The sequence below is a fragment of the Rhinoderma darwinii genome, chromosome 4 (genome assembly GCF_050947455.1).
Source record: "Rhinoderma darwinii isolate aRhiDar2 chromosome 4, aRhiDar2.hap1, whole genome shotgun sequence".
NCBI classification, from domain to species: domain Eukaryota; kingdom Metazoa; phylum Chordata; class Amphibia; order Anura; family Rhinodermatidae; genus Rhinoderma; species Rhinoderma darwinii.
In genome coordinates, this window is record NC_134690.1 from 237,827,479 (window position 1) to 237,852,145 (window position 24,667).

Here is a 24,667-nt window from a genome sequence, read left to right on the forward strand (position 1 = left end):
CCTTAGTGTATAGGGAAAGTGGGACAGAAATAGTGGGCGTGTATTGTATTGTTACGTAACTGTATTCATATGTATGTTTAGGTATGTGGGTGGCAGTATAATTAGGATTGTGATACAGTGTTTATACTGTACTACGTATAGTGTGCGTATACTCAGTATATATTAACGTGTTATATGTATTGGGGTATACTGATACTATACTGTGATCAGTTACTGTGTTCTGTGTTTGGTGTATTTTATATGTAAGTGCGATTATTGTTAGTAATAAATATTACCCTTTATTTACTATACAATTGTATTTATTGTACGGTCTTATTCCGTAGAAGCAAAGCAAAGCAAGTAGACGTTCGTATAAGGAAAAGGTAGGGGAACTAGGCATAACCCTAGTGACCCTGATTATAAAGGAGGTAGTGGGCGACCAAGTAGGTGAAACCCAGCTATTATACCAGCCCTTTTACACACGTGGGTGAGTGTGTAGTGAGTATTCATTATATATATAGTTATATATATTGAGTCCTTTTTCAGTAGTAATATATATTCTTCGCTTACAAGATACGTGCGCTTTTGAGCTCATGTTTTTAAATGGTTCACTTTTTCTTTTACATTTCTCGGATAACACAGGGACTGATGCTAGTATATATATAACCATACATATTCCACATTACTAATATCATGTATCAGATATATACTGTGAAGAATTATATAGCAAATCACTGTATTATATTCTGTTTCTTTTTTATGTTTTTTTCTGTTTCATTCGTTTGTTGTACATCAAAGAGATCTTTTAAAGCTATGTGTGCCTTTGCTCTTTCTATGTTCCGTCAGTGAAAGGCTACATAAACGAACATGATTCTTGTTCCTAGATAAACTTTTCGTCAGTTTTTCATGTATTGATCTATTTTTCATGTAGTTTTTGATAGGTAGATTTACGCCAAATACACTGGTTTTTATTATACTTATACATGTATTATATAAAATTGACTCACCCCATTCCCATTTGACATGTACAGGGTCACTCCCTTTTTCATGACTCCTACTAATCACGGACGTTCAAGCATTGTCCCGCCCCGATCACCGGCGATGCATATAGATGAGACAGGCACACACGGCCATTATATTTTTTGCCATGAATAAGAACACTGCAGGTGTTCGAAACGCGTAGGCTCGGGCACTTGCCCGCATCATTCATCACCTTGAGACTGCGTCTCTGCTCTATTTTAATATTATTTTTCTACTAATAAAAGTGGGAACGGAGTATCCCTTTTAAACCTTACACAGCACTGAATCATTTCTCTCTCTTTTTCTACATTACCTACCGTGGGCCGTCGCGGGGATCCAAGTGAGGTGCTCATTTCGAGACGCAGAACCGGTGATCTGGAGGTTTCCTCCTTTTTCCTATTTTCTCAATGATATATTGTAATAGTTCAGACTTTTACTAATGTGGCGATACCAATTATGTTTATTTTTTTATTTTTTTATTATTCTCTATGGGGAAAATGGGAAAAGGTTTATTTTTTGAACTTTGAATATTTTATTTTATTTTTTACATAAAAAAACAATTTATTTTACTAATTTTTACTTTTTTTTATTAGTCCCCCTAGGGGACTTCAACCAGCAATCGTTAGATCGCTTGCACTATATACTGCAATACTAATGTATTGCAGTATATCATGATTCTGACAGGCCTCTATTAATCCCTGCCGGAGGCAGCGCTTAATAGGAGTACAAAGATGGCAGACCCAGGAAGCCATAGCAACCCCGCAACTGCATTGCGGGGGGCGCGATGAGCTGTTAGAGGGGGTCGCCCTCTCTGTTTCTAATTTAAATGCCGGGGTCGCTATTGAGCGACCGTGAGCCCGTTCCATACCTCCCCTACCCGACTTTGGCGTATGGATACGTCAAATGTCAGGAAGGGGTTAAAGAGCTGTAATTCCTAAACCCTTCCTCAAATTAGGATGTGAATACCCTCAAATTAAAGCTGAGAGTCTGCATTTTAAGCCAATATTGATTATATAATTGTATATTCAATATGTTTTTGTTAAACAGTTAAAATTCCAAAACTTGTGTCACTGTCTAAATAATTCTGGACCTAACTAACTATATATGTACATGTGTGTGTGTGTGTGTGTGTGTGTATATATTTATATATATACACATATATATATATATATATATATATATATAAATATAGCAGACAAAAAATGGCGACAGCACACTGCGAACACTAATGTAACCTAAACCGCTAAATATAAATAAATATGCATTACATACTAAATCTACTTACAAAAGGGAGGTTCTTCGTGCACATTTTGATCAAAAAGTGCTTGCCCACCTGCCACGACAAGGCGACCTCTGTAAGGTGGGGACCTACTCTGCACATACACCCAGAACTGGGACTAAGCCTACATATAAATCTGGGGATGGTAGGAACCAGCATTAAACTAATTAAAATCACCCAGGGCAGAATGGGAGGAGTGCAAAAACAAAAATGGAGGCAGTCACTAACCCCACATATATGAATCACATAAGCACAACAAAAGTTTGAACAGCACATTCCAACAAAATGATACAAAACGTGTATGCAGGTGCAAGAACACCTGTGACTGCAAATATACAGCAGACAAAAAAATGGCGACAGCACACTGCGAACACTAATGTAACCTAAACCGCTAAATATAAATAAATATGCATTACATGCTAAACCTACTTACAAAAGGGAGGTTCTTAGTGCACATTTTAATCAAAAAATGTTTGCCCACCTGCCACGACAAGGCGACCTCTGTAAGGTGGGGACCTACTCTGCACATACAATATATATATATATATATATATATATATACAAAGAAATCCTGTAGCACTCCGGTATGGCAAAAAAAGTGTGGTTTATTTCAAACAACAAACAGGATGCAACGTTTCTGTCCAACCTTAGGACATTTTTCAAGCATAGTGATACCACTGTTACCAATGTATCACTATGCTTGAAAAAGGTCCTAAGGTTGGACAGAAACGTTGCATCCTGTCTATTGTTTGAAATAAACCACCCTTTTTTTTGCCTTACCGGAGTGCTGCAGGATTTCTTTGAATATATCTCACAGTCCTTGGATCGGGATTACCTCCTGGGCACCTATACCCATTTTGTCTTTGAGTGCAGCATGGAGGAGATCTTACAGCAGAATCCAGCACTGGGATGGCATGGAAATCTTACCAGAATCTGCAGCTTGTCTGTGTGTGTCTTTCTCACTCTGCTCCTGCTCCCCCCTTCCATCTCGATAAACTTGTATAGGCAGTGTTCTATGTCTCTCTCTTGCTCCTGCTCCCTCCTCCTGCTTCCCCATCCACTCTCCATAGACTTGTCTGGGCAACGTGTCTGTGTCTTTTTCTCTTTTTCCGCTGTTCCTCCTCCCCCTCTCTTCATAGACTTGTAAGGGCAGCATGTCTGTGTACCTCTCCCACTCTGCTCCCCCTCTACTCTCCATAGACTTCTCTTGGCAGGCAGTGAAAAAACCCACACCCCACTTCCTGCAGTCTGTCTCCTCTGCTCTATAACTAGGGACACATTTTGCATGAAAACAGGGGGTGGACAGCAGATTAAAGGAAGGTAGATACCTAGTGGCAGTAACCTTACACATAATCTGCATGGATGAAACAATTTATATATAAGTCTGAGACTCTGTCTGAGCTTTGTGGATTAAGTGGCTTGTGATATAAGTGGAGTTATAAAACCGGAGTTAAAAAGAGGAGTTAAAGTCCCAGTAAGTACTCTTCTTTTCTTTTACTTTGGCAATTGTTCACTGTTTTGTTGTAACTCGGATAATGGATAGCAAGATTGGAGGTTTTCTTCAGTGCACAGTTTGCCATATGTATGCGCGACTAGAGCCGGAGTTCCAGGGTGAATACCTCTGTGGCAGATGTGAGCATGCTGATCGCCTGGAAGATCGCATTAGAGATCTGGAGGAGCAGAATGCAACGCTGAGGGCGATAGACAATCTTGAGCGGAGCTTGCTGCTCATGGAGCAAGCAGTTAGTGGGGTAGAACTGGAGGGTGAGGACATGGGTCAGCAGGATCAGGCAAGTAGCTGGGTTAATGTAGAAAGGGTTGCAAGAAAAGGAAGGCCAATCCTGTTTCTGACATTCCAAGCAAAATTGTAAAGTTGGGTGATGATGTGAGGGTGTCGGTCTCAGAAATGGCAGCCCTAGTGGATACTGATGTCCCTAACAGCCGGGAGAACAGCCCAGCTAGTAGTCGGCGGGAATTGACAATTGATAGTTGTAGGGGATTCTATAATCAGGAAGATGGATAGAATAATTTGTCGCCAAGACCGCCTCAACTGAATGGTTTGCTGTCTCCCTGGTGACATGGTTCGGCATGTGGTGGAACGGGTGTACAAATTGCTGGGAGGGGCTGGTGATGATCCATCTGTCGTGGTCCATGTGGGTACCAACGACAGAATAAATGGTAGGTGGTGGAGCCTTAAAGGAACAGTGTCATCACAAATTATTTTTTTATATGTTAAAGATGTTAGTGCTTTATTAAAAACGTTTATATTCATTTGTGTGTTTGTGTTTTACTTTTTCTTATTTTTACACTTTTTCTTCCCTATGGGGGCTGCCATTTTTTGTTCCATTTCTGTATGTGTCGATTAACGACACATACAGACATGGAATACGGCAGCCACAGTCCCATAGGGACTGCGAACGCTCCCGTCCCATTGACTTCAGTGTATGGCGTCTGTGTGGGAACTGCGCATGCGCCGCTCCCACACAGTCCAATTCGAAATTGGCGCCGTCCGGCGCCATTTTCCTGTGGACCGGAAGTTGCGGCCGGACAGTAATATTACTACTTCCGGTCGCGGCTTCCGGATTTGTGCACTTGGACCAGCGGCAGCAAACGGAGCGGACGGGCTGGAGGGAGCCGCGGCGGCAGGAGCAGGTAAGAGATTTCAATGTATGTTCGTGTTTGTGTGTGTTTACTACTGTATGTAAACCTACTACACTGTGTGTTAGCTCAAACAATGGCGACACACAGTGTAGGAGGTTACACCGTTCAAACCCCTCGTTTATCCCGGCACTAGCCAGGATAAAGGAGGGGGGATGCTGAGAGCTCACTAGAGCGAGGGCTTTTTACCCAATTTTGCAAAGCTGCAATTTTGGGAATAGCTCCATCTAGTGACCAAAAATGGGTAGTATTATAAATTAGAATTAATTTATAATATTTCCTGACTCGTGAAAAAAATAAAAAAAATTTGAACAATGTTTAATCACCCACACACTAAATGTTCAATTTAAAAAAAAAACAACATGTTTTTCTGGCAACACATTCCCTTTAAGAATCATTTTAAAGAACTAGGCTGCAAGGGAAGGACCTCCAAGGTAGTATTCTCAGGAATACTGCCTGTGCCATGCGCATCACAGGAAAGAAGGCGGGAGCTCAGGGAGTTAAATGCATGGCTTAAGTCTTGATGTAGAGGAGAAGGCTTTGGGTTCCTAGAGCACTGGGCTGACTTTTCATTGGGGTACAAACGGTATTCTGCAGATGATTTGCACCTAAATGAAAGGGGGTCCGCTGTGCTGGGGGAGAGAATTCTAGCTGGGGTGGCGGAGTATTTAAACTAGGGCTGAGGAGGGAGGCCAATGTAGAAAATAAAGGGGTAGTTAGGTTAGAGAGGGGTCAGACTATATTGGTGGGGAGAGAAATAGACTGTGGAGAGAGGACTAGGCAACAAGATAAGGAAATCCTTTCGTTACCAACCAGTGAAAATAAAAATGCCCAAATAATGTCAAATAATCACATTTCTGATACTGAAAGTGAAGCATTTAAAGGCAAGTTAAAGTGTATGTTCACAAATGACAGAAGTCTAAAAAGCAAAATGGGGGAGCTGGAGGCCTTGGTACTGGAAGAAAATATAGATATAGTTGGTGTTGCCGAAACATGGCTGGACTCTTCTCATGACTGGGCTATAAATCTACAGGGTTTTACACTGTTTCGGAAAGACAGGGCGAATAGGAAAGGTGGTGGTGTATGTTTGTATGTGAGAAGCAATATGAAGGTGAGTGTGAATGAGACATTAGAGGGTGAAGATTGTGAGGAGGTTGAAACCTTGTGGGTGGAATTACAAAGGGAGGTAAACACTGAAAAAATTACTTGTGGTGTAATGTATAGACCCCCCAATATAACTGAGGAGATAGAATGTCAGCTATATAAACAGATGGAGCGGGCTGCACAGGCTGGTACTGTAGTGATAATGGGAGATTTTAATTATGGGGATATTAATTGGTGTCATGGTTTGGCTTCAACTGCAAAGGGGAGACATTTCCTCAACCTGTTGCAGGAAAATTTTATGGGCCAGTTTTTGGAAGACCCGACTAGAGGTGAAGCTCTATTGGATCTGGTCATTTCTAATAATGCAGAGCTTGTTGGGAACGTCAATGTTCGTGAAAACCTCAGTAACAGTGATCATGATATAGTTATATTTTACATATATTGTAAAAAACAAACACAGGCTGGGAGGGCAAAAACACTTAATTTTAAGATAGCCAATTTCCCCAGGATGAGGGCTGCAATTCAGGATATGGACTGGGAAGAACTAATGTCAAATAATGGTACAAATAATAAATGGGAGATTTTCAAATCTACTTTGTATAATTATAGTGCAAAATTTATTCCTATAGGTAACAAGTATAAACTACTAAAATTAAATCCCACATGACTTACACCTTCTGTAAAAAGAGCAATACATGACAAAAAAAGGGCATTTGAAAAATACAAATCTGAGGGTACAGCTGTAGCCTTTGTAAAATATAAAGAGCTTAATATCCTTATATACAGATTGTAAAAAGGTAATAAAATCAGCAAAAATACAAAATGAAAGGCAGGTGGCCAAGGATAGTAAAGCAAATCCCAAAAAATTCTTCAAGTATATAAATGCAAAAAAGCCAAGGTCTGAACATGTAGGACCCCTAGATAGTGGTAATGGGGAGTTGGTCACAGGGGATCAAGAGAATGCACAGTTACTAAATGGGTTCTTCGGCTCTGTATATACAACAGAAGAAAGAGCCAGTGCTGTTAATATATCAGTTGATATACTGAATTGGATGAATGTAGATATGGTGCAAGCTAAAATTAAATAAAATAAATTTACACAAGGCCCCGGGACCAGATGGGTTACACCCTAGAGTTCTTAAGGAGCTTAGTTCAGTGATTTATGATTTATGTCCTCCTTTTCATAATATTTAGAGATTCTCCAGTGACTGGTATAGTGCCATGGGACTGGCGCAGGGCAAATGTGGTGTCTATTTTCAAAAAGGGCTCTAGGTCTTCCCCGGGTAATTATAGACCAGAAAGCTTAACATCCATTGTGGGGAAAATGTTTGAGGGGCTATTGAGGGATTATATACAGAATTATGTGACAATAAATAGTATTATAAGTGACAGCCAGCACGGTTTTACTAAGAACAGAAGCTGTCAAACCAAGCTGATTTGTTTTTATGAAGAGGTGAGCAGAAGCCTAGACAGAGGGGCTGCTGTGGATATAGTGTTTTTGGACTTTGCAAAGTCATTTGACACTGTCCCTCATAGACGTCTAATGGGTAAATTAAGGACTATAGGTTTAGAAAGTATCGTTTGTAATTGGATTGAGAATTGGCTCAGGGACCGAATCCAGAGAGTTGTGGTCAATGATTCCTACTCTGGTCCCCGGTAATAAGTGGTGTACCACAGGGTTCAGTGCTGGGACCACTATTATTCAACTTATTTATTTATGATATAGAGGATGGGATTAATAGCACTATTTCTATTTTTGCAGATGACACCAAGCTATGTAATATAGTTCAGACTATGGAAGATGTTCGTGAATTGCAAGCGGATTTAAACAAACTGAGTGTTTGGGCATCCACTTGGCAAATTAAGTTTAATGTAGATAAATGTAAAGTTATGCATCTGGGTACCAACAACCTGCATGCACCATATGTCCTAGGGGGAGCTACATTGGGGGAGTCACTTGTTGAGAAGGATCTGGGTGTACTTGTAAATCATAAACTAAATAACAGCATGCAATGTCAATCAGCTGCTTCAAGGGCCAGCAAGATATTGTCGTGTATTAAAAGAGGCATGGACTCACGGGACAGGGATGTAATATTACCACTTTACAAAGCATTAGTGAGGCCTCATCTAGAATATGCAGTTCAGTTCTGGGCTCCAGGTCATAGAAAGGATGCCCTGGAGTTGGAAAAAAATACAAAGAAGAGCAACGAAGCTAATAAGGGGCATGGAGAATCTAAGTTATGAGGAAAGATTAAAAGAACAAAACCTATTTAGCCTTGAAAAAAGACTAAAGGGGGACATGATTAACTTATATAAATATATGAATGGCAGATACAAAAAAATATGGTGAAATCCTGTTCCATGTAAAACCCCTTCAAAAAACAAGGGGGCACTCCCTCCGTCTGGAAAAAAAAGGTTCAACCTGCAGAGGTGACAAGCCTTCTTTACTGTGAGAATGGTGAATTTATGGAATAGTTTACCGCAGGAGCTGGTCACAGCAGGGACAGTAGATGGCTTTAAAAAAGGCTTAGATAATTTCCTAGAACAAAAAAATATTAGCTCCTATGTTTAGAAATTTTTTACTTCCCCTTTCCCATCCCTTGGTTGAACTTGATGGACATGTGTCTTTTTTCAAGCGTACAAACTATGTATGTAACTATGTAAATTTTAACAATAAGTTGTTTGAAAAGTTAGTGTTGATTTAAATAAAATTTTTATGTTAAAAATTTTCTAAGAATTTTTGGTGATGTATTTTTAATTTTACAAGTCGTTATCTGGTGACTGAGCCTCCCAATAGGCTGACACTTCCTGTTCTGAAGAGATCACTCTTAAACAGTTATCATATTATCATCACAGGCGGGATTACAATGATACCTCTATTATACAGCTGGAGTGAGATAACTCAGGATCCATAAATGACAATAGGTTATAGACATAGCTCCCGTCCCCCCCCTCCCTGCACAGTGACCTCTGCACCAGGGCAGATGAGCATCTCGCCTCAGGCAGCGGCCTTCTGCCCCTCTGAGGGGGCGGCGGCGCCATTGAGACCAGTCGCCGCCACCCTCTCGTGCTCTCATCGATGACCTCATCCCACCGCTTGCGACTTTGAATGACAGGGCAAGGCACCCTGCCAATTAGCAAATTTCAACGATGCAAGAAGAATGACTTGCCCTGCCACTCAGTGCCTTTTAATGACACAAGCGGCACAATGACGTCATTGCACCACTTGCATCGTTCAGCCCCAGCAGACCTGTTCAGAAGAGGACGGCGCAGGAACGGGTTTAGGTGAGTATGTACGTTTTTTTTTCTGTTAAAAGTGTGAGGGGCTATATGTGGAGCACTATCTACAGGGGGGCTATATGTGGGGCACGATCTACAGGGGCTATATATCGGGCACTATCTACAAGGGGGGCTATATGTGGGGCACTATCTACAAGGGGGGCTATACGGAAGTTACGGAAACAGCGTAGCTCAGCGAGCTTTCAACTATTTCCGTAACTTCCGACCACCTAACTAGGAAGTAGCCGGGAGGCAACGTAGACGAGTAAGCTAGAACGGGGTTTAGGGGGCCCCGTTCCAGAGGTGGGACCCTCATCTATCGGACATTTATGACATATTCTTTGGATAGGCCATAAATGTCCAAGATGAGAAAACCCCTTTAAGGGGGCACTGATTAACTTAATAATCACTGAAAATTAACTAGACATGGAACTAATCAAGTTTTACTTAATTGTTACAGATTTATCCTTGGTTAAAAGCAGTTTATAAACTACATTTGATTATGTGATAATTGTTTTTCATATCATAGATATTAGCAGCAGGGGGTGATGATAGGCAAGTAGTGTTGGAAACAGAGGCTAGCGTTGGCTTGGACATACTGGCAGCAGAGGCTGGTGGTAGTAAGGCAGAGGTTGGTGATGCCAAATGTTAGTAACAGAACTGGATTGTGGTGGCCATGTGATACTGGCGTTAGATGGGTTTGGTAACCAGGTTGTGGCAGAAACAACTTAGTTGGAGAGGCAGATGGACTATTGTGACAAGTTGTTATTGATGGCAAAAGGATGGGGATGGTCATGTGCTGGAATTATTGAAGGTTGGTGATGGTCAGGTTCTGCTGTCTGCAAAAGCTGGTGGTGTACAGGTGGTTCTCTTTGTAAAATCTTACCGTTCCAGACAGAGGCTGGAAGTGTCTACATGATGCTGCTCAGAAAGGCTGATGGTGGACTGATGGTGTTGGCAACAAAGGCTGGTAGGGGCCTTATGGTGCTGGTGGTGGTCACTTGGGGCTAGCAGCAAAGTCATGACAGGTTATGCTAGTGTCAGATCTTGGCAGTAAAGATGGCCATGTGTTCCTGGTGGTGCAGACTGAGGGCCAAGTGGTAATGAAAGTATGAACTGGTGTTTCCCAGGTGGTGGGCAGCTGGAACCAGAAGAGGAGACTGATACCTACCAGTAGGGGATAGACTGGTGGTTCTGGCAGCCGAGGCTGATGGTGGAGCGCAGGTGCTGGTAGCAGATTCAGGTGATAGTCAAGTGGTTCTGAAGGCAGGGGATAGTGGTGACATTGCAGTGCTAGAAGAATATGCTGGTGGTAACCTAGTGCTAGTAGAGGCAAAGGATGATGGTGCCCAGATGGAACTGGATAAAGAGGCTGTTGGTAACTAGGAGTGCTGGTGGCAGACACTGATGCTGAGAAATAAGTTCAGATAGAGGTCAAGCCTGATGGTGGTAAAGTGGTGATGGCAGCAGAAAATGATGATGGGCGAGTGGTACTGGACGCAGAGACTTATGGTGGCCAGTGGATGGGAATAGCCAAGTTGAGTAGTGACAGAGCTTGGTGGTGGCTGCTAGGTGCTGGCAGAAGAGGCTGATGATGGTCATTTGGTTTTAGAGGTAGAGGCTTATGGTGGCCAGTAGGTGCTGACAAGAGAGGCTGGTGATAAGAAGGTGGTCCTGTAGACTGATGCTGGGCTGGTGGTTATGGCAGCAGAAGCTGGTGAAGGTCAAGGTTTTAGAGGCAGAGGATTATGTCCAGATGAAAATGAAGGAAGAGGTTGCTGGTGACTAGGAGATGCTGGTTGTAGAGGCTGATAAAATAGTGATAGCGGCACTGGCTGGTGGTGGCCAGGTGGTGCTAGCGGCAAGATTCATCAATTGGTTCTGGAGGCAGGGGCTAATGGTAACCGGTGAATTCTAGAGGCATATACTGGTTATAAATAACTGCTGCTCGATTAAGGTGTTGGCAGCAGATGCTACTTGTAACGTCTATGGCCACGGCCCGTCTGACTTAAACCTTGACGGCCGTGGCCATGGACATCCTACCTGTGTGCAGCATCGTCCTCCTTTGAGGCGCCGGCACTTACTTCTGGACACCGAGACTGTCTCTGGAGGGCACGCCCGCCCACGCCTACACGGCCTTAAAGGGCCAGTGCGCACATATTGCAGGAAGTCTGCAATCTAACCCAGGATGCCCTGGGGTACTTGCCAGAGTGTTGTTTGTTACCCGAAGTTTGTCATGCTAATGGTCTCCCAGTGTCTTCAAGTTTCCCAGTGTACCTTGTTCCTGTATCCCGTATCCTGTTTCCGTGTTACCCAGTTCTAGTGCCATGCTGTGCTGTTGCCGTGTTGTGCTGCGGTCTACGCCTGTATGCTACGCCTCACCTGACATCTACCTGCCGCCTGGTCCCAGACATGCCTTTCTTGCTGCTGTCTACATTGCCTCAGGTATCCTCATTGAACTATTGAACTCTGTACTTTACCTGTTTGGCTAGCTGCCATCCCGCTATGCGGTATTGCCCAGTGGGTCGACACCACGCATCCTGACACTACTGATGATCAAGTGGTTCTAGAGACAGAAGCTGGTGGTGGCCAGTCGCTGCTGGCAGGTGGGGCTGGTGGCCTTGCAGGTGGTTCTAGAGACAGAGGCTGGCGGTGACCAGGATATGTCATAAATGTCCAATAGATGCGGGTCCCACCTCTGGGACCCGCACCTATCTCTAGAACGTGGCCCCCTAAACCCCGTTCTAGCTTACTCGGCCCCACCGGCCCCCGGCTACTTCCTGGTAAGGTGGTCGGGAGTTACGCAAACAGCATAGCTCAGCGAGCTCTCGTCTGAGAGCTCGCTGAGCTATGCTGTTTCCGTAACTCCCATAGAAGGGAATGGTTTTTAACTAAGTGCTGTTAGAGGCAGAGGATTGTGGTGGTCAGGTGGAACTGAAAGAAGAGGTTGGTGACTAGGAGGTTATGATGGCAGAAGGTGATGGTGACTGTTTCCTGTTGGCAGAATTAACTTGGTGGTGGCCATTTGTTGGTTTCAGAATCTGGTGCTGACTAGAATAATACGAGTTACATAATTACATAGTTAGTACGGTTGAAAAAAGACACATGTCCATCAAGTTCAATCAAGGGATGGGAAAAGGGAAGGTAAAAATTTTTACACATAGGAGCTAATATTTTTTTGTTCAAGGAAATTATCTAATCCTTTTTTACAGCCATCTACTGTAGCTACAGTGACCAGCTCCTGCGGTAGACTATTCCATAGATTCACAGTTCTCACAGTAAAAAAGGCTTGTCGTCTCTGCAGATTGAACCTTTTTTTTCTCCAGACGGAGGGAGTGCCCTCTTGTTATTTGAGGGGGTTTTACATGGAACAGGATTTCACCATATTTTTTTGTATGTGCCATTAATATATTTATATAAGTTAATCATGTCCCCCCTTAGTCATCTTTTTTCAAGGCTAAATAGGTATAATTTTTTTAATCTTTCCTCATAAGTTAAATTCTCCATGCCCCTTATTAGCTTCGTTGCTCTTCTTTGTATTGTTTCCAACTCCAGGGCATCCTTTCTATGAACTGGAGCCCAGAACGGAACTGCATATTCTAGATGAGGCCTCACTAATGCTTTGTAAAGTGGTAACATTATATCCCTGTCCGCAAGTTCATACCTCTTTTAATACACGACAATATCTTGCTGGCCTTTGAAGCAGTTGATTGACATTGCATGCTGTTATTTAGTTTATGATTTACAAGTACACCCAGATCCTTCTCAAAAAATGACTCCCCCGGTGCAGCACCCCCTAGGACATATGATGCTTGCAGGTTGTTGGTACCCAGATGCATAACTTTACATTTATCTACATTAAACATAATTTGCCAAGTGGAAGCCCAAACACTTAGTTTGTTTAAAGCCACTTGCAATTCACGAACATCTTCCATAGACTGAACATTACTATATAGCTTGGTGTCATCTGCAAAAATAGAAATAGTGCTATTAATCCCATCCTCTATATCATTAACAAATAAGTTGAATAATAGTGGTCCCAGCACGGAACCCTGGGGTACACCAATTATAATCGGAGACCTTTCAGAGTAGGAATCATTGACCACAACTCTCTGGATACGGTCCTTGAGCCAATTCTCAATCCAATTACAAATGATATTTTCTAAACCTATAGTCCTTAATTTACCCATTAGATGTCTATGAGGGACAGTGTCAAATGCCTTTGCAAAGTCCAAAAACTCTACATCCAGAGTGTCCCCTCTGTCTAGGCTTCTGCTCACCTCTTCATAAAAACAAATCAGGTTGGTTTGACAGCTTCTGTCCTTAGTAAAGCCGTGCTGGCTGCCACATATAATACAATTTTTTGTCACATAATCCTGTATATAGTCCCTCAATAGCCCCTCAAACATTTTCCCCACAATGGATGTTAAGCTTACTGGTCTATAATTACCCGGGGAAGACCTAGAGCCCTTTTTGAAAATAGGCACCACATTTTCCCTGCGCCAGTCCCTTGGCACTATACCAGTCACTAGAGAATCTCTAAATATGATGAAGAGGGGGACAGAAATAACTGAACTAGTTCTTTAAGAACTCTAGGGTGTTTCCCATCTGTTCCTGGGGCTTTGTGAACATTTATTTTATTTTATTTAGTGTGCACCATATCTACATTTGCACTAATTCAGTATATCAACTGATATATTAACAGCACTGGCACCGGCCACATCAGCTGCTCTTTCTTCTGTTGTATATACAGAGCTAAAGAACCCATTTAGTAACTCTGCCTTCTCTTGATCCCCTGTTACCAACTCCCCATTACCAGTATCTAGGGGTCCTACATGTTCAGACCTTGGCTTTTTTGTATTAATATACTTGAAGAATTTTTGGGGAATTTGTATTACTATCCTTGGCCACCCGCCTTTCATTTTGTATTTTTGCGGATTTTATTACCTTTTTACAGTTTTTATTAAGCTCTTTATAACTTAAAAAGGCTACATCTGCACCCTCAGATTTGTATTTTTCAAATGCCCTTTTTTTTCGTCATGTATTGCCCTTTTTACAGAAGGTGTAAGCCATGTGGGGTTTCATTTTAGTCGTTTATACTTGTTAGCTATAGGAATAAATTTTGTACTATAATTACCCAAAGTAGATTTGAAAATCTCCCATCTCCCATTTATCATTTGTACCATTATTTGACATTAGTTCTTCCCAGTCTATGTCCTGGGTTGCAGCCCTCGTCCTGGGGAAATTGGCCTTCCTAAAATTAAGTGTTTTTGCTCTCCCAGCCTGTGTTTGTTTTTTACAGTATAGGTAAAATGTAACTATATTGTGATCACTGTTTTCACGAACATTAACATTCCCAACAAGCTCTGTGTGGTGTTATAGGTAATATCATCAAAAGTAGGTTATTAAGTGGTCAGTTCATATCCCCTTCCGACACAGAAGATACATCTGTTTTACCTAAGAAATGCATATCTTTGGCCATCAAAGGAAGTCCACTGTCAGGCAAATGTGTAATTGGCCCTTTCCTCACCAATGTGCGAGATGTGTTGATTAAGAATTTGTCACAAGGGCCTGTATCTAGCATCAGATAACATTCTCACCCAGGGTTAGAAGTAATTGCCCACACATCCTGTCCAAACATCTAAAGCTATGCAAGTGGATACCTGTGGTGTGTCTGCCATGTGGACCAGATGAAACATGTGAGAATAGCCTACGCTTAAAGAAAATATGATGCATCAAGGCAAACCCCATCATAACTGATATTTGAAGTGACCCACATAGCTGGTTATGATAAGGGGAAATAGCCCTTATATATATGTCAAATTCACATCCCTAAACCCAGAGGAACTACCTGGAATTGACTAAAAACATGGGCCTATTACAGTGGTGTTTAATATGCCCTGGTTGGTAAATGTCTCCACAGGTGAATGCAGGTAATATTATATTTCTATGGTATTCCTGCAAGAACACATGCCCATTTTTGTGTTACTCTATAGAAATATAACTGTGTAATGAGAGGAGTACGCTTCATTATCATATGAACAACCTCCTCTCAGTGACATCACCAGCCAGTGGACTGGAGGGAAAAAATGGGTTTAAAATGCTAGGAGAAGAGAGGGTCAGTGTCAGTCATTGGGGATCCATATCTCGGTTGGAGTGACTGCACGTATTTTCAGCTGTCCCCACAGCCAGGATATCAATACTGTACATCAGTAAGGTTTTGTTCTGTTTCTTTTAACCTATTTATTTTTATAAACTGAATGCATTGTAACTGTATGTATATTTTTTCATCCTTTAATCTGACAACTATTTTTTATATTGCACTGCATTATTGTGTATTAAATTTGAAATATTAATATCTCTTCCTTGTAGTCCTACAGAACTTAATCTTCCGAAGGTGAAGAACGTTACCTGTATTTTATGTTCCATTTAGATAATCTGTTATTGTAACTGGTGTAAGGGAACATAGAGACATAGGCCTAGATAAGTATAGGTGGTGGTAGCATACTGTGGTATAAATTATTGGGGTGTTGGAAAACTATGTGAGTAATTTAGCATAATCCTGTCATCTAGAGTAGGTGGGCGTAGTAGTGTAGTTCACCCCTGTGACGTGACCTGAGATCGGCGATCCGCACACTCTGCATTATTAGAAATGACCAGATCCAACAGAGTTTCACCTCTAGTCGGGTCTTCCACAAACTCAAACATAAAATTTTCCGGCAACAGGTTGAGGAAATTTCTCCCCTTTGCAGTTGAAGCCGAACCATGACACCAATTAATATCCCGATAATTAAAATCTCCTATTATCACTACAGTGCCCCCCCCTTTGCAGCCTTCTCCATTTGTTGATATATTTAACCTTCTATCTCTTCAGTTATATTGGGGGGTCTATAGATTACACCAAAAGTAATTTTTGTCAGTGTTTAGGTCCCTTTGTAATTCCACCCACAAGGTTTCAACCTCCTCACAGTCTTCACCCACTATTGTCTTGTTCACACTCACCTTCATATCGCTTCTCCCATACAGACATACCCCACCACCTTTCTTATTTGTCCTGTCTTTCCGAAACAGTGTAAAACCCTGTAGATTTACAGCCCAGTTAAGTGAAGAGTCTAGCCATGTTTCAGCAACACCAACTATATCTATATTTTCTTTCAGTACCAAGGCCTCCAGCTCCCCCATTTTGCTTGCTAGACTTCTGGCATTTGTGAACATACACTTTAACTTGCCTTTAAATGTTTCACTTTCAGTATCAAAAATGTGATTATTTGACATTATTTGGGCATTTTTATTTTCATTGTTGTTTTGTAACAACAGAACTCCTTATCCTGTTGACGAGTCCTCTCCCCACAGTCTGTTTCTCCCCCCACCAATATAGTCTGACCCCTTTCTAACCTGACTACCCCTTTATTTTCTATATTGACCTCCCTCCTCAGCCCTAGTTTAAATACCCCGCCACCCCAGCTAGAATTCCCTCCCCCAGCACAGCAAACTCCCTTCCATTTAGGTGCAAATCATCTGCAGAATACAGTTTGTACCCCAATGAAATGTCAGCCCAGTGCTCTAGGAACCCAAAGCCTCCTCTACACCAAGACTTAAGCCATGCATTTAACTCACTGAGCTCCCACTGTCTTTCCTGTGATGCGCATGGCACAGGCAGTATTCTTGAGAATACAACCTTGGAAGTCCTTCCCTTCAGCTTGTAGCCTAGTTCTTTAAAATTATTCTTAAGGCTCCTCCAACTACCATTTATTCTGTCGTTGGTACCTACATGGACCACAACAGCTGGATCATCACCAGCCCCTCCCAGTAATTTATCCACCCGTTTCCCCACATGCCGAACCCTGGTACAAGGGAGACCGCAAACCATTCGGTTGAGGCGGTCTTGGCGACAAATTATTCTATCCGTCTTCCTGATTATAGAATCCCCTACAACTACCAATTTTCTTGCCTTACCTGCATTACCATCCCGTGGCCTACTAGCTGGGCTGTTCTCCCGGCTGTTAGGGAGATCAGTATCCACTAGGGCTGCCATTTCTGAGACTGACACCCTCACATATTCACCCAACTTGGCAATTTTGCTTGGAATATCAGAAAAAGGTTTGGCCTTCCTTTTCTTGGACCCCTTTCTACTGCCCCTAACTACATTAACCCAGCTACTTGTCTGATCCTGCTGACCCATGTCCTCACCTTCCAGTTCTACCCCACTAACTGCTTGCTCAGTGAGCAGAATGCTCCGCTCAAGATTGTCTATCACCCACAGAGTTGAATTTTGCTCCTCCGGATCTCTAATGCGAGTGTCCAGATGAACAACATGCTCACATCTGTCACAGAGGTATTCACCCTGGAACTCCTGCTCCAGTCGTGCATACATATGGCAAACTGTGCACAGAAGAACACCTCCAATATTGCTATCCATTATCCAAGTTACAAAAAAACTGAGAACAATTGTTAAAGTAGAAGAAAAAAATAATACAGGGAATTTAACTCTTCTTTTTAACTCCGGTTTAGTAACTCCACTTGTTATACAAGCCACTTGATTTAGCAAGCCAAAACAGAGCAAGCTCTACAGAGGCCTGAGGGCTAACTTAAAGAGGATCTGTCACCAGATTATAAGTGCCCTATCTCCTAAATAGTCTGATCGGCGCTGTAATGTAGATAAGAGCAGTGGTTTTTATTTTGAAAAATGATCATTTTTTAGCAAGTTATGAGCAATTTTAGATGTATGCTAACTAGTTTCTTAAAGACCAACTGGGCGTGTTTTTACTTTTGACCAAGTGGGTGTTGTAAAGAAGTGTATGAGGCTGACCAATCAGTGACCAATCAGCTTCATACACTTCTCATTGTTCCAGCCCAGCTTCTTTCACTGCACAATCAGACTGTGCTGTGGATCATGCTGGGCTGGAACAATGAGAAGTGTATGAGGCTGATTGGTCAGCGTCATACACTTCTCTCCACAACACCCAGTTGGTCAAAAGTAAAAACACGCCCAGTTGGTCTTTAAGAAACTAATTAGAATAAATCTAAAATTGCTCATAACTTGCTCAAAAATTATCGTTTTTCAAAATAAAAACCACTGCTGTTATCTACATTACAGCGCCGATCAGATTATGTAGGAGATAGGGCACTTATAATCTGGTGACAGAGCCTCTTTAAACCATCTGAGAGCAGTTAACCCCTTCCCCTAGTCAGCTGCACAGCAGGACAGAAGCTAAGAAGGAAAAAAAGGGTTTTAAATGGTGTCAGTTTTGCAAACTTCTATTAGCAAGCACTCAATTCATATATCACACACAGTATCACACACACAATACCCCACACAAGAACACAGCAAGTCAATCCGGTTTAGTAACTCCGCTTTATTTACCAAACCAAAACAGAACAAGAGTACTTCAATGAGTTGCACAGACTTGGTTTGCAAGTACACAATTCATTTATCCAATTCATCATAACAATTTACAAGATAATACAAATATTTTCTTAAATAATATTGATTTATTTAGTCGAACTAGTTGGAAATTTTATTTACTGACTGAAATCTTATCCATCTATGTGAAATGTATTAGACATTCCTTGCTATGACTGTAATATGTTACAGGTAACGCTAGAGAAGCGTTCAGCGGATTTTATGCTAAAGATCGGGTATATACAGGATAGAGTCAGTGTAAAATGTACAAACTTTATTGATGTTTGTTTTGTTATGCTCTCTCATTGACAAGGATGGTGATAACATGAGTAAAAGTTCATGCTACCCCTCCCTCTGGGGTAAGCTACAGCCATATAGGTACGGGAGAAGGATCACATATTATTTTCCTCGCCCTACACGCTGCATACATGACCCCCGCTGGACCCCTCTCCTCCTCAAGATGAGCTAAAGTGAATGCTGCAAATATTTGCACCCACTTCAAAATGCTCTAAATCAGGCTAAATCCAGCTCTAGTTTGAAAGCCTAGAATCTTAGCTTCAAAACAGGACTTAGATCAGTAGCGCGACCTTGCCTATGTTTGAGAGGTTAGTAGCAAGAATGTATCAGATACATCCTTGACTAAAAGTACCCTCCTGCCAGGACATATAGGATACTTCCTTGGCAGAGAAAAGGTTAATAAAGCCAACGTTAAATGCATAAGACATTACCTTTAAGAAACCATAGCAACAAAAATCTATTAAAACAAGTACACATTTAATCATACTACATTGAGCTCAACACTCCATAAAAATGATAGAAGTGTCACTCCCATCATTTGAAAGTCGGTATTGTTGCTTAGTGGTAAGTAGTTCTTCCTTGGGTTCAAATGTTCTTCCTGCGCTTGAATTGGTTTCCTCTAAGCTCTCTGGTTTTTTCCCACAATGCAAAGACATAAATTATAATTTTATTTATAATCATATTTAAGACATTTATTTATAATCTACCGTACTTATTAAATGGTCTCTACTTATAAGGAAATTTAAAGTGAGGCACACTGGGGACAAGTACAAATGTTAGATATTATAATATATGTACAGTGCTGCAGAATATGTTAGCACTAATAACAGAAAATAAAGTACATTGTATTACTATTCCTATAAAAACTGTAGATGGAAATTTTGTAGAGCTTCTACAGTACAGAAATTAAATGCTTCTGTAAACCATTGGTTTTCATGTTTTTATTTTCTATTTTCTCTTTAAACATAAATTAATTTTACATAACCTCTCTCACTGAGTTTCAATCATATTAAGCATAACTATCACAAAACTAAGTGAAAAATGAAACAAAAATATATATCAACTTAATGACAAGATTAGTTATTCAGAGTTCTCTATTTGTAACACCGCCTTTTAATAAGAGATCTAATTTACCACCATGAAAATTAAAGAGGTTGCCTCATCAACACAACTCCTGTCCATTTACCTTACTAGGGAATATGGACGTCACTCAGTCAGGTTGTCTTCATAAGAAAACTCCTTTAAAGAGGCTCTGTCACCAGATTATAAATGCCCTATCTCCTACATAATGTGATCGGTGTTGTAATGTAGATAACAACAGTGGTTTTTATTTTGAAAAATGATAAATTTTGAGCAAGTTATGCACAATTTTAGATTTATGCTAATTACTTTCTTAAAAGACAACTGGGCGTGTTTTTACTTTTTACCAAGTGGGCGTTGTAAAGGGAAGTGTATGACGCTGACCAATCAGCGTCATGCACTTCTCTCCATTCATTTTTAGCAGTACTCACAACACAGCGTGATCTCGCGAGATCACGCTGTGCTGTCACATACTCCCACATTAACTTTACTGAAGTGTCTTGAGAGTGAATAGACATAGCCTCCAGCCAGGACACGATGTCTATTCACACTCCCGACACTTCGGTAAAGTTTCTGTGAATGAAAGCACATCGTGATCTTGCGGGATCACGCTGTGCTGTGTGAGTTAAGTCCCAGAAAAACATTACCGAAGTGTCGGGTGTGTGAATAGACATCGCGTCCTGCCTGAAAGCGATGTCTATTCACTCTCAAGACACTTCGGTAAAGTTAATGTGGGAGTATGTGACAACATATGATTGTGAGATCACGCTGTGTTGCGAGTGCTGCTAAAAATGAATGGAGAGAAGTGTATGACGCTGATTGGTCTGCGTAATACAATTGTCTTTACAAAGCGCAGTTGGTAAGAAACACCCAATTGTCTACTAAGAAACTAATTATCATAAATCTAAAATTGTGAATAACTTGTTCAAAATTGATTGTTTTTCAAAATAAAAACCACTGTTGTTATTTACATTACAGCGCCGATCAGATTATGTAGGAGATAGGGCACTTATGATGTGGTGACAGAGCCTTTTTCATTTGTATTTATTGTACTACATTTTCCCTATTTTAAAAACTACTATCCACTACATGTAATTTAATTGGATCATGCAATAAATAAAATTCTATAAAAAAATGTGGTGTTTTTCTAGATTATACTTTTATGATGTTTTTTATGTACATAAGAGTGACATCATGTTTGTAATGACTAATAAATCCAATTAATTATCAAAGTGTACCAATCATTTCATGTTCATAAAAAAAAAATGATCGCATCTGTGATATATTGCCCATTGAATCCATGCTGTGCATTTTGATTACCTAAATTTGTAGTTATATTTCATCTTTCCTCACTATTGATGCGCTGTTCCTCTGCAAACTTCTAAAATTTTCCTTGATGGACGCGCTATTGCAACGTAATTTGCCAGTACCTACTGTACTGACGTCGATGCCCTTACTTCCCAGCATTCTTAGCTAGAAGCTTGTGAGCGTGCATTGCAGTGACAGCAATACAAGGCTGTCATTACTTTTTATCTCTTACTCCTCCTGACAATGGTATTTAAAATCATCTTTCACATTCAATATATTCTTTATATAGAAGTGACTATAGTCGCCAAATTTTACTTTTAGATTGGAATGACTATAATTATTTCTTTGTATCTCTCAGAGCAGCGCTTAACCTACGTCTAGACTTATGACATCAGGTTGCAGCCGAATTAATGCGGAATTTGTGGAAGTTAAATCATTAAGTGCTTCAGGAAGCGCTCATGAGCGCGCACGCTCTAAGTAGAGGAAAAGAACCGTATACAGAGATGTGTAAACTGGTATACAGACTTCACATAGTAACGTACAAAAAACATTTCATTTACCCAGAAAGGGAGCCTTCGTAACGGGGTAAAAGTAGGCAAAATAAAAAATGAGTCAGATTTAAAACTTAAGATATATTAGTAATATAAAAAACTATTATTAAAGGTGATGAAATGAAAAAAAAAAAAGTTAAAATGATAGTAACCCTTTAAATATTATTTAATTAAAATAATAAATACAAATAAATATTGTTTTCTATAGTCTTTGAAAAAATGCTTTACAGTCAACGGAAACGTGTTTTCTTCCAACTGAAAAAAAGTTTATTTATTTTTCTTTGATTTCCTCTCATCGGTCTTTTTCAGGAATGTTATTCCTATTTCTGTGACATCATCCCCCTTTAGTCTGTCTTGAACAAAAGTGACATCAGCTGGTAAGTTAATCTGTAAAAAGAAACAAATGCATGTAATTTTCACGGTCATCATTATTTGGTAACAACATGAAAGAAATCTACTTACTACATATTTTACCACACTGTATCAGACATGGTATTTGGTCAAGTGTTTGTACATTGCTTTTAGTTTAAATCTTCTTACATTATGGCATTACCATCCAAATCTACTACTCCCCAACCATGACCGCGTCATGATCAACCCCACCCCTAGAAGTCAGTGAAATAGAAGTATGCATTCCATAGGTTACAATAACAACCATGCACCTTTGCCTGTGAAAACCATACCCTTCAATAGATAAGAGAATAACAGAACTACATATGGGCATTGGGGAGGGGCAGTGAAATGTCATAATTAAAGCGTACCTAACATTTCGAGTGATTTTTCAGAATAAGCAGTCATATGCGTGTACATGAGGAATAACACAATTTCTGGCCATTATATGACTTGTATCCTGCAATTTTTTAAGCAGTTTTTCCCTCTGCTGGCACTATCTCTAATTCTCCGTTTTCCCTGACCTAGTGGGTGGAGATTAACTGCTATCATGTCTGCCATACATTGCACACATAGGGAAGAGAACATCCTGCCCCCCAATTTATTTGTAGCACACTCTCAAAAGCAACAGCAGCATGGATGACATCATACAGCAGAAATGATCAGTGTAGCTGTGAGTCCAGCACTAGGGTGAGATATAACAATTACTAGAAGCTGCAGCAGTGTCCCTGTGTGTCTCTCTCTGCCTCTCTCTCTGCTTCTGCTTGCTCCTCCTCCCCTCTCTCTATATTTTGTATGGGCAGCTGTAACCTGATCCTTTAGTGAGCTGAACTGGGCGTGTTTAAAGTAAAAGTCCAACTGGGCGTGTATTATGTGTTTTACATCGGGGCGTTTTTACTTCTTTTGCTAGCTGGGCGTTCTGACGAGAAGTATCATCCACTTCTCTTCAGAACGCCCAGCTTCTGGCAGTGCAGACACACAGCGTGTTCTCGAGAGATCACGCTGTGTCATCACTCACTTCCTGCCCCAGGTCCTGCATCGTGTCGGACGAGCGAGGACACATCGGCACCAGAGGCTACAGTTGATTCTGCAGCAGCATCGGCGTTTGCAGGTAAGTCGATGTAGCTACTTACCTGCAAACGCTGATGCTGCTGCAGAATCAACTGTAGCCTCTGGTGCCGATGTGGCCGACACGATGCAGGACCTGGGGCAGGAAGTGACGTCACAGCGTGATCTCTCGAGAACACGCTGTGTGTCTACACTGCCAGAAGCTGGGTGTTAACTAACAGAAGTGGATGATGCTGATTCGTCAGCATCATACACTCCCATTCCTAACGCCCAGCTAGTAAAAGAAGTAAAAACCCCCCCGATGTACGCACATAATACACGCCCAGTTGTACTTTTACTGTAAACACGCCCAGTTGTACTTTTGCAAGCCTCATTTGCATAAATAAAAAAATGGTCATAACTTGGCCAAAAATGCTCGTTTTTAAAAAATAAAAACGTTACTGTAATCTACATTGCAGCGCCTATCTGCTGCAATAGCAGATAGGGGTTGCAAAATCTGGTGACAGAGCCTCTTTAAGCCCCACAATATTAGGCTGGGGGTAAAGCAGGACAGAGTGCTATGTTGCCAATTACTAAATTTGGTTTATCTCTTAAAACCACTTCATACAATCTGGATTACATATTTCAATCCCTTTATCTCTGGAAGATAAGGCAGTAAAGTACTGGAGAGACATGCAGACCAAAGGACCAAACTTCTTTATAATTTGATACAGAACAGACCAACACAATACATAATAGTAATAATGTTAATCATCAAAATAGTACCATTTCCAGTGCTCCTCTTAGGACTCCAGACAGAAGGTTACAATAGCTCAAAGATGATCTGCCAGTGGGAAGCTCTTCAACATAGTCAACCAGGGGATTTTTATCCAATATGAGAGAAAATCCATTTCCATTGTCATTACCCCCAATTGTAGAAGGAGTAATCCCAAGGTACATTTTAAAGGCCACCTGTATATAAAATACTGACTATTAATCTTTTTTTAAGAAAGCATCCAAAAATGTATAGTCAAAATACCAATACCAGTTTCAAATACATATTTTAAAATTGTAATCTTCAGGCAAGTATATATTGTACCAGGGTAGAGACAATGTAAATATAATCATGATGATGATTATTTACTATATAACAGGTGCCAATAAAGTTTGGTTAGTTCAAACTGTTATTAGCAGATGCAGAGAAAAGGATTAGTACCAAAGAAATAGTTGGATTTAGGGTATGTTCACACTGAGTTTTTTTGCAGGCAGAAA

The 24,667-nt window shown here is 40.9% G+C and overlaps 1 protein-coding gene across 1 annotated transcript in view; it reads right to left on the bottom strand.

The window, feature by feature from the left end:
- Positions 1–22,116: 22,116 nt before the first annotated feature.
- TRAPPC3L (trafficking protein particle complex subunit 3L) overlaps positions 22,117–24,667 on the bottom strand; it is a 99,029-nt gene continuing 96,478 nt past the window's right edge. Inside the window, exons 6-7 of the mRNA XM_075862297.1 lie at positions 24,182–24,367; positions 22,117–22,345 (exon numbers count right to left, since the gene is read on the bottom strand). Coding sequence (XP_075718412.1) covers positions 22,226–22,345; positions 24,182–24,367 — 306 coding nt within the window. The 3' untranslated portion in view covers positions 22,117–22,225. The remainder of the gene's footprint in view (positions 22,346–24,181; positions 24,368–24,667) is intronic.